Genomic DNA, 10,270 nt, shown 5'->3' on the forward strand with positions numbered 1-10,270 from the left:
CAAGAGCAAAACTCCATCTCAAAAAAAGAAAAAAAAAAAAAAAAGAATTTAAACAAGGTCACAGAATATACGGTTCATATGCAAAACTCAACCGTTTTTTTTTTTTGGTTTTTTTTTTTTTTTTTTGAGGCAAAGTCTCCCTCTGTTGCCCGGGCTGGAGTGCAGTGGTAGAATCATGGCTCACTGCAGCCTCAATGTCCTGGGCTCAAACTATCCTCCTGGGTCAGCCTCTTGAGTAGCTCAAACTACAGGCATGCACCACCATGCCTGGCTAATTTTTGTACTTTTTGTAGAGACGGGGTTTCGCCATGTTGCCCAGGCTGGTCTCAAACTCCTGGGCTCAAGTGATCTGCCTGCCTTAGCTTCCCAAAGCGCTGGAATCGCAGGCGTGAGCCACCGTGCCCAGCATCAATTGCATTTCTGTATAATATCATGATGAACTAGAAAATCAAAGATACCATTTAGAATAGCATAAAAAACATGGACTACATCAGGAAAAACCTGACACGGGAAGTGCTGGGTGTGGCCAGCCCAGAGTAGTAACAAGACCCTGGACGCTCAAGAACCCTGAAGTGTAAGGCATCAGGAAAGCTCAAGGCTTTCGGTGCAACAAAGTCCACAAGTAGAGCCCGAGATTGCAACATACGTTTTTATTACTCAAGGACAACCTGGACTTCACCAATGCCCAGCTTCACGGGGGCATGTAGTGTGACTCATGGCTGAACACAAAATCACTGTGAAGCCTGTGCTACAGCCCTGGGCTACTTTTGGACACGCAAGAGGACACTCGGTTACATGAAACCTGACTTGCTTCTGAAGACATGTGATACATGTCTTTTCCCTGAAAATGTTTCCCTTCCCTGTCTGCCATGCTCCCAACTTTTCTGCCTTCCTGGGGCTTCTCACTGTCTGGGTAACTAGGTCTTGGGCCTAGCTAGACCTTGGGTAGTGGCCCCTCTGCCACAATCAGTACCTGGGCCTGAGGCTGAGCTTGTGGCCTCCGAAGCCTGACCTGGCTCGGAGCTCGTCTGTGGCGCCCAGGGATGGCCTGGCTTGCAGGCCACCACATTAGGCCAGCTCCCAGGTCCCCGGTAAAGCCTGAAGACACTGGCCCGAGGTTGGAGGTGGGTGCTGCTCGACTTTCTGGAGGATCTCAGAGTTCTCGCTTCTTGCTAGGACTGAACCATGAGACTTACAGCCATACTTCACTTTTCCCAGGGTTTTTCTTTTTGAAACAGGGTCTTGCTCTGTCACCCAGGCTGGAGTGCAGTCATACAATCATGACTCACTGCAGCCTCGACCTCCCAAGCATAAATGATCCTCCTACTTCAGCCTCCCCAGCAGCTGGGACCACAGGCGTGCGCTACCACACCAGGCTAATTGTTTAAAAAATTTTTTTGCAGAGATGTTGCCCTGGCTGGTCTTGACCTACTGGGCTCCAGCGATCCTCCTGCCTTGGCCTCCCAAAGTGCTGGGATTACAGGTGTGAGCCACCGCACCTGGCCACACTTTTCCAAATTGTAAGCAGGTAGGAGGGCCCTAGGTCTCATCGGCCCCATTGTGCAGGGTGGCCACTGTCCAAAGAGATGGGCAAAGAGCTGCTGCCAGAGGCCTGGGCTGCAGACGCCCTGCATGGCTCTCAGGGGAGCCAGCTCCCTACTTCACACCCCTGCGCAGCAGCCCCTCTCCTCCCCTCACGGGTCTGTGCAGCCAGCAGCCTCCCAACATGCGCCAGCCTCCTCACTGGATGATGCCAGCCTTCCTTGCCCCCAGATGCTGGCATGGAGGCAGGGTTCCACTCTGCCTGCCTATGCCCACAGAGCCTAGAACAGCAGGGCCACCGCCTTCTCTCCCCCGTGGGCATGGGCCCCCACCCCCACTGCCTGCAGAGTGCTGAGGACTCGTGCACCATGAGAACTTCTGACCATGAGAACTTTGACTTCCGGATTTGGGGGATCTGCCCAGGTGAACACATCAGCTCTGAAATTCATCACTTTCTTCGGGCCCCTGCCTGTCCTGTTCCAGGCCCAAGCCTACAGAAGGAAGAGGAAAGTCCGCTTAGCAAATGGGGGAGGCTCCCCTACTGCCAGAAGCCCTGGCTCAAGGCCTGGGCCATGCTCCCTTATCTCCTGGGGCGTTCGTGGGAATTGAGGGTTTTTGTTTGTTTGTTCGTTTGTTTTTGAGACAGGGTCTAACTCTGTCTCCCAGGCTGGAGTGCAGTGGCTTGATCACAGCTCACTGTAGCCTCCACCTCCTGGGCTCAAGTGATCCTCCCATCTTGGCCTCCAAAAGTGCTGGTATTATAGGCATGAGCCACCTCACCCAGCTGAGGGTTCCTAAGCAGTGGTTCTTCAAATAGTACCTGGGATGAAAAATTCCTGCTGGGACTTCCTATTTCCTGAAAGCACAGAGTGGGGCAGGCACCCTCGGGCTAAAGGAGGTGCTACTGTCAGGAGGCGAGGGAGGGAGTGGGCCAGAGTCTTGCTAAGGGAAGCATGTGGGGCCAGCTGGGCTTCTAGAGGTCGCCAGAGCCAGTGGCCTGCCCAGCTGCCCCACGCCCTCAGCGCAGTCGGGACAGACACTCTGCTCTTTGGGGCTGACACGGATGCGCCTGAGCACGCCAGAGGCCAGCCTGGGCGGCAGCACCTGGGAGGGAGCTGGACGACAGCAGCTGCAGGCTGTCCAGGGCCCCATCCTCGTACAGGGCCAGCTTCTGGACCATCTTCTGTCGGGCAGGGTTGATGATAATCTGCGGTGGCTCTGACGATGATGATGCAGAGCTGCCAAGGGCCAGTCCTGGGGTGGAGATGGCACTCCCTTAGCCTCATGCTGCGTCTCCCCAGCCCCCAGCCTAGCACCCTGCCTCCCTGGCCTCAGGCCTGAATTCCTCAGAGAAGTCCAAGGGCAGGGCCCAACTCTCAGGCTACCAGACAGAGCCCTCCTTGTTCCCAGCCTTCAGGAATGGGGTGGGGGGAGGGCTGGAGAGCAAGCTCCACCTGGGAAGGATGTGGCCTGGGGAGGGGAAACCAGGGTTGCTAAGGACACAGTGAGCTGAACATTTGGCCCTGGTTCTCTTCTAGAAGGCTGGGGTGGGGACTTACAGGGTCTTTGGCCCAAAGAGGCCTTGGTCCCTCTCCTGGGAACCCGTCTCCCCAGCTACCTTCCACGGCTGTGGGCCGGGATCCTGGGCCACTCCCCCAGCTCGATTCTCCCGCCGTGGCCCCCTGAGGACAGCCGGCCTCCCTGAGGGGTGCTGGGTCCAGAGGGCAGCTTGGAGTCAAGTGCCAGGAGCGCAGGGCAGCAGAGAGGCCGCCGAGGCTCTCGTCACTCTCCACGGGCTGGTTGGGGCCTCTCTGGAGCTGCTCTGCTGCCTGGGCACTGGCTCCTGATGGCGCTGCCAGGGGCTGCCATGGGGCAGCCCCACTGTGGGCACTGCCAGTGCTGGACACGTAGGAGTTCTCCTGCGGGGAAGGGGGGATGCAGCTGGCGGCCTCCGAATGCCCGGGCACCCCCGCCACCACTGCCTGCAGCTTCTCTAGCCTCTCGTACACCTGCAAGTGGAAAAGAGGGACTCTCAGGGTGAGATGGCAGCCCTGGCCGGTCACCCCGTGGGCAAACCACAGGGCTACTCCAGGCCGTCCGTGACCTGCCCCGGGGCTCTAAAATGACATACCCTGCAGCTGGGAACGCTCTGCCCCTCGCCCCTCTGTTCCCATCACAGGGAGTGCTGAGAAGCGCGGCTGCCAAAAGCAAGGACTGAGAATGGTCTCTTTCTTTTCTACAAAATGAATCTCACTGCCCCGCTGCCCTCAAACGGGGCCTCTCCATTTTCAACTGTCACCAGAGGAGAAGAGGTGGGGTACTAGGGAGGGGACAGAAAAAGGCAGATGCAGTAGTGCAGTGCGCCCAGCAGGGGGCGCGGCAGAAGCTCTTTCCTTCTCTCTATGTGAAGGGGGTCGGAGCTGGGCTCCGCAAAGCAGGACTGCCCGGGGCCCCTCAGTTCAGAGGGGCGCTGCCCCAAACAGAACCAAAGGGCAAGCAAGAAATGTGTGGAGACTCCAGAGAGACCTAGCAGGTGCTGAGATGGGGTCACTACAGAGCAAGGCCTGGAATGCGGGCTTTCTATCTGGCCACCCCGTCCCAGTGGGCAGCTGGCTACCTGGGTCATAGGAGGCCTCCTTTTGGCCCGGCGGTGCAGGCAGCAGCAGGCCAGCTGGCCCAGGCCCAGGCCCAGCTCAGGTGGGCAGGGCCCGGGCCTGGGGTCCAGGTGCTTCTTGTAGATCTGCATGGCGATGGGAGCAGCCCAGGCATCTGCAGCCACACCTGCTTGCAGTGTACTCTGGGTGCTTCTCAAAGCCACTCCAGCCTCCTCAGCCTCCTCTTCCACCAGATCTTTCTGTGGGATAGATACTGTCAGTATGGCTACCAGGTGGCCACACCTGCAGCTGCAGTCCTCAGGTCCTTGTCACTCAATCGTATGGTTTTTGATAAAAAAAAAAAAAAAAAAAAAAAAAAAAAAGAGATGGGGTCTCGCTTTGTTGGCCTGGCTGGTCTCCAAGTAGGCCCAAGTGATCCTCCCGCCTCAGCCTCCCAAAGTGCTGGGGTTACAGGTGTGAGACACTGTGCCACAGCTCTTGGTCTTTCTACAACTTACTTTTTTTTGAGACAGGGACTCATTCTGTCACCCAGGCTGGAGTGCAGTGGTGCAATCATGGCTCAGTGCAGCCTCAACCTCCCAGGCTCAAGTGATCCTCCCACCTCGGCCTCCCGAGCAGCTGGGATTACAGGTGTGTACCACCATGCCTATCTTGCTATGTTGCCCAGGCTGGTCTCCAACTCCCAGGCTCAAGCGATCCTCCTGCCTCAGATTCCCGAGTAGCTTCTAGAGATTTATTAAACACCTACTGTGGGCCAGTGGTGCTCTGGGCCCTAGGGATACAGGAACAAACAGAACCCTGGGCCCTGGTTTGACAGAGCTGACTTCCTGGTGGGGGAGAGCCCCACGGAGCTGGGGTCTGAAGGCAGGAAGTAGCCTGAGAGGGCAGAGCCGAGAAGGAAAGCGCCCCACAGAGAGGTGCCCCACAGACAAAGAGGTACCCCAGAGAGAGAGGTGCCCCGCAGAGAGGCGCCCCCGGGGTGGAAACAGGACCGGAGGCCATCTCCAGTTCTGAAATCAGAGAGACCAGGAGGAACCACCTGGGTGGGCGGTGGCTTTTCTCGCAGAGCGAATGGCACATACTAAGGCTGTGAAGCAGGCAGCAGGGAGCGCCCCGAGTCCCAGGGACCTGGGGCGTTGGGGGGTCAACCACATAAGGGACTGGGCCTTCACCCCAAGAGCAGAGAAAAGGCAAAGGGGCCTTTGAAAAGAGCACTTTGGCTGCAGGGTGGGGAGCAAGTGGGGAAGTCCAAGGACCCCCAAGGAGCCTGGTGCGCTTCTTCAGCAGGATGCATGGACGGACGGACGGGGAAGGGAAAGGAAGGAGGGCTCAAGCCCGGCTCCTGGGTTCTCAGCGGGGCTGAATCCTGACGGAGACCCCACAGCACACAGGAACCGCCCCAAACAAGAGGAGAAGCAGTGAAGCAATTACTGGCTGAGCACATTCTGTGAAGTCTGTTTTGCATATGGGAAAACAGGCCCACAGGGGAGCAGGAATTTGCTGGAAGGCCACTGTCAGGCTGGGGCTAAAACCCAGGTCTCTAGTCTCCTGGCCCCACCACAGTCCACGGTGAGGCAGACCGAGCGGAGTAAGACCGTGAGGCAGCTCAGGCTGCCCTGCACGGTGCGGAGAGCTCAGCTGCAGCCTGCTGGGGCCCAGGAGGTTCCTCGGGGCCTGCTTCTTCTCTACCACCGCCTTTCTCCGGCCAGAGTCCTCTGAGTTCCACTGCAGCTTGGGTCTCAGTGCCCTGGGACTGCCCTTCCCCCTGCCCCCAGCCCAGGTGGGGTCTGTACAAGGCCCATAGTGTCTGCAGGACAGACAGGTTTGTCCTCGCCAAGGTAAACGAAGTTGTTTGGGGGCCTGCCTACTTTCAAAAATGAGGCCACTGTGGCAGCAGAGGCATCCATGGGCACTGCGCCCCAGTTATCCCCGCCACTGGGGCTGTGCCTGCTGGCTGCCAGCAGCTGTGTGTCCCTCCTGGCCCTGCCTCAAGGGGCTCACCAGATACTTGGTCCTGGCACCGTGCGTCTTCACAGCCCTCTGACCAGTCAAGGTCTCTAGCACTACCTGGAGAGAGGGAAGAGGGAGAGCATGGCAGTGGCCTTGGCAGGGAAGAGGCCTCTGGTGTGGACATGGATTGGGCCTGACAAGGGTGTGGAGAAAGGCAGAGCCAGATGTTATGGGACTGAAGCTCGGGCAACTCGGAGAGCCCACTTGAAGACAAATTACAAACACACAGTTAGGTGCAGGGTGAGGAGGAGAGCCTCGGAGGGAGGCGGACCCTGGAGCTGCAGCCTCTTGGGGTCTTGGCAGATGGCCCCCGGCCTGCAGTGCACTCTGCAGCCCCCGCCTCTGCCTGCCTGTGGCTTCTCCTCCTCTGAGCCAGCAGAGGGGTCAGTGGCTCACCACCCCAAAGCTGAAGGTGTCCGTGTCCACAGCCAGCCTTCCCGTCTTGATGTACTCCTCGGGCAGGTAGGCCAGGGTGCCCCGCACTGTCTGTGTCCGGGCCACCATGCTGCTCTGGCTGGGGCTGGACCCGGCAAAGCGGCTGAACCGGGCCAGGCCAAAGTCTCCCAGCTTGGGTGTCAGCCTCTCATCCAGAAGGACGTTGGAACTTGGGGAGGGAAGAGAGTGGCGTCAGCCCGGTCCTAGCTCCTACACCTGCCCTGCTTAGATAAGGCTGGACTCGAGGCTGCCAGCCCGGTGCCTTGCCCACAGAAAGCGCTGGCACTGCCCCGAGCGCTCCAGCTGCCTGGGGGCCTCTGCTCATCAGTAGGGCCCATCCTTGGCCTGTTCCCACACCTGTGCGATGCCGGGGTGTTGAGGTCCCAGGCCGTGCCTGATCCCCACATTGATAGGACGGGGCCCCCCTTGCTGCAGGCCCTGCCCCGGCAGTTCTCAAGGGCCCCTCCTCACCTCTTGATGTCTCCATGGATGAGGCTGGGGCTGTCCTGATGTAGAAACTGAATTGCCCGGGCTGTACCCAGAAGGATGTCCAGTCGCTGAGGCCAGGAGAGAGGCGGGCAGGCCTGAGTCTGGGGTGGCAAAGCGGGACAGGGGAGGTTGCTGGATGGCCGTTCCTTGATCCCAACCATCCTTCTACCTGTCACCGTGCAGCCTGGAACAGCCACTTCCCTCTCTAGGCCTCAGTTTCCCCCTTCTGGAAAACGAGGAGCAAAGTCTCCGTGACCTGCACTTCTTAAGCAATGGCTGGGGACACATTCAATAGAATCTGCTGGGCTTCGGCTCCCAGGGCTCATCCTTTTGTCCCTGGTGGTCGGGAAGTCCTTGAAGGCATTCTTCCCGCTCTCCCCAAACGCAGCATGCAGGAGGAGGCAAGGGGGCCCTCCCTCAGCTGTAGGTGGTCCAGCTGGTAGCCCCAGACCCCCTCGCCTCCGGGGCTTGCTGATGAGACCCTCCAGCTACGCTGCTTGCAAAGGGGAGAGGCCTGGGAAAGAGCTCTATAGAAAACGTTGGGTCGGGCCAGGCGTGGTGGCTCACGCCTGTAATCCCAGCACTTTGGGAGGCTGAGGCGCGCAGACCACCTGGGGTCAGGAGTTCGAGACTAGCCTGGCCAATGTGGCAAAACCTCATCTCTACTAAAAATACAAAAATTAGGCAGGTGTGGTGGTGCATGCCTGTAGTCCCAGCTACTCGGGAGGCTGCGGCAGGAGGATCGCCTGAACCCGGGAGGTGGAGGTTGTGGTAAGCTGAGATCACACCACTGCACTCCAGCCTGGGTGACAGAGCAAGACTCCACCTCAAAAAAAAAAAAAAAAAAGTGACCCCACCGTGGGCCAAATCCTGAGCCGGGTGCTGCTGGGGAGCTGGAAGTGCAGGCCTGACCTGCCGGCAGGACCCACTCACACAGGCTGAAAGCCCTAGGCCCCGCGCCCGGCTCCAGCCAGGTGTCAGGAGTGCTTTGGGTCCTGGGAAGCGTGCCGGGCCAGGTGAGCCTACCTGGCAGTGGAGACGGTCCTCCAGGGAGCCGTTGGGCAGGAAGCCGTACACCAGGCAGTAGAAGCCGTTCTGAGCACAGTAGCCAGCAAAGTCCACAATGTTTGGGTGACGAAACCTGTTTGAAAAAGGGGAGCACTTTCCATCAGGCCAGACTGGGTGGGCAGCCCTGGCTGGGGCCTCAGCTCGCCCGGGCCTGCCAGACCTCAGGTGCCCAAGGGAGCCAGGTCCTGTGGTGCGCGGTCTGAAGCCCCACGGGACCTGGTGTGGCTCCCCCTCTGGCCTCACCTGGACAGCTGCTCCACCTCGGTCAGGAAGCTCTGCTTCACTGCAGTCCACTCCAGGTCAGCGTCCTGCAGCCCCCAGGGTGCGGTGGGGGAAGGGGCAGGGAAGACGGGCAGCGTGAGGCTCTGGAAGCGAAGGCCTTCGGGCCACCAGTGCCACCTACCCGAGGCCCAGAACCACCAAGGGGCCAGGGACCCTACGCCAGAATGAGGGCTGAAGGAGTTGTGTGGGGAAGCGAGGGGGAAAGGCTGGAGAAGTGGTGAGGGTTATCCGATGGCCTTCCAGGGTCCCTGCCAGGGTGCGACACTCACCTCCTTCAGCCTCTTCACAGCATACACCGTGTTCCTCATCACCGCCCGGTACACGCACCCAAAGCCACCCTCCCCGATCTTGAGCTCCTCTGAGAAGTTGTGGGTGCCCCGGGAAATCTCACAGAGGGGCCAGCAAAACGGAGAGGGGCGGGCTCCCTGCAGGAGGGACACTGAGCTCTCTGGGCCTGGCTGTGGGAAGAGAGCCTGGATCAGGTGGGGTCCCTGTCTCTTCCCTTCTGCCCAAGGCTCCAGGCTCTCCCCACCACAGCTGCCTCCCAGCTGACCCAGCTTGGCTGACTGGGGCTCTGCGGTACATCAAAGGCTGAATTCCTTCCTCCTTGTCTCGAATCTTCCCTGGGGGGCAGGGGACACCTACCTTGGTAGAGGAAGGGGCTGGAGATGGCGGTGGAGGCCACAGGGAAGCAGGGCTTGGGACCAGGCCGAGCTCAGGCCCTGAATGGGTCTGGGAGCCTGGAAAAGCTTCATAAAGACACCAGTGAGAGGCAGGCAGAGACCAGCAGCAGGGTCTACAGCCGTGGCCACGGTCAAGGTGGGCTCTTCTTTGGGTCCACCGAGCCTAAGAACCGGGCCCTCTTACCTGGGGAGAGGAGGGTGGAGGCTAAGGATGGCAACTTCCGGGGGCTCCAGGCCTCGGCCTCGGCGGGTGCAGGGATGCTGCTGGGCCTCGGGGCAGTGGTGCTTGGGGACGGAAGCGGGGCGGGAGGGTGCCCTGGGACGCCAAGGAAGGAAAGGAAGGTTGAGGCCCGGGTGGGGGAGCCCCGTGGGGCCCGCCGGCCTCCCAGCCGTGGGGTGCCCGGAGTCCCACGCTCACAGGCTGTGATGATGTCCCGCGCACGGAGCAGCTGCAGGTGCGTGAGGATGTGCACGAGGTCGGCCACACGGGCGTTGCGGTTGATCCAGGGCCACAGGACGCTGGCCGTGCGCTGCCCGGAGCGCTCGCACAGCCGCAGCTCGGTCTGGTCGCGCACGATCAGGGCGGCTGCGGGGCGGGGGGCGTCAGGCGTCGGCGCCAGGAGCCCGCGCGCCTCCCGCCCCCCGGCAGCCCGCCGCCACCCACCGAACTGGCACCAGTCGGCGGGCTCCAGGGCGTCCATCACTTTGTAGAAGCGGCACATGACCCAGGGCGGCACCTCGTACAAGAAGTGCTGGGCGCCGGGGGCTGCGGACTCCCCCGGGCCCGGCCCCCCGGCCATGGCCGCCGCCGCCGGGCCGGGACCTGTCGGGGCCTCTCAGGGCCGCGGCGGGCGCGGGCCTGGGCCGGCCGGGTCCGCGGACACTGACTCACTTCCCCTTCGAGCCGGCCTCGTGCGACGCCCGGCGGGGCGGAAGGGGCGGTGCCCGGGCCCGCCGCCATCTTGCGCGCCGCGGCCGCGCGCTGGGCCACACGGGGGCGCCCCGCGCCGGGGAGGGCCCGGGTGCCGGCGGGTTACGCGAGCGGCAATCGGCCTCCCGGGCTCGCCCGGGCGGGGCTCTGGAGGACGAACGGCGGCTCCCGGCGTTGGGGACAGAGGGCAGGGCGGAGGCCCGGGCTGCTCGGAA

General features: G+C 61.0%; 1 protein-coding gene across 5 annotated transcripts; it reads right to left on the reverse strand.

The window, feature by feature from the left end:
- Nucleotides 1-635: 635 nt before the first annotated feature.
- IRAK1 (interleukin 1 receptor associated kinase 1) lies at nucleotides 636-10,096 on the reverse strand. Of its 5 annotated transcripts, none has more exons than XM_063703006.1 (15): nucleotides 9,789-10,036; nucleotides 9,543-9,710; nucleotides 9,309-9,440; nucleotides 9,087-9,190; nucleotides 8,711-8,899; nucleotides 8,403-8,467; nucleotides 8,118-8,232; nucleotides 7,074-7,192; nucleotides 6,564-6,771; nucleotides 6,159-6,224; nucleotides 4,268-4,396; nucleotides 4,160-4,228; nucleotides 3,161-3,551; nucleotides 2,647-2,796; nucleotides 636-2,033 (listed from the first exon to the last, which is right to left on the reverse strand). In XM_063703006.1, the coding sequence occupies exons 1-15, from the start codon at nucleotides 9,922-9,924 to the stop codon at nucleotides 1,975-1,977; spliced, it is 2,100 nt and encodes a 699-aa protein (XP_063559076.1). In that variant the 5' UTR covers nucleotides 9,925-10,036; the 3' UTR covers nucleotides 636-1,974. The 5 variants fall into 5 exon arrangements, with proteins under 5 accessions (XP_063559076.1, XP_063559077.1, XP_030861590.2 ...); XM_063703007.1 differs by having other exon boundaries at nucleotides 4,160-4,222; nucleotides 9,789-10,035; XM_031005730.3 differs by having other exon boundaries at nucleotides 3,161-3,461; nucleotides 4,160-4,396.
- Nucleotides 10,097-10,270: the final 174 nt, after the last annotated feature.

This window comes from Gorilla gorilla, chromosome X (genome assembly GCF_029281585.2).
Source record: "Gorilla gorilla gorilla isolate KB3781 chromosome X, NHGRI_mGorGor1-v2.1_pri, whole genome shotgun sequence".
NCBI lineage: Eukaryota > Metazoa > Chordata > Mammalia > Primates > Hominidae > Gorilla > Gorilla gorilla.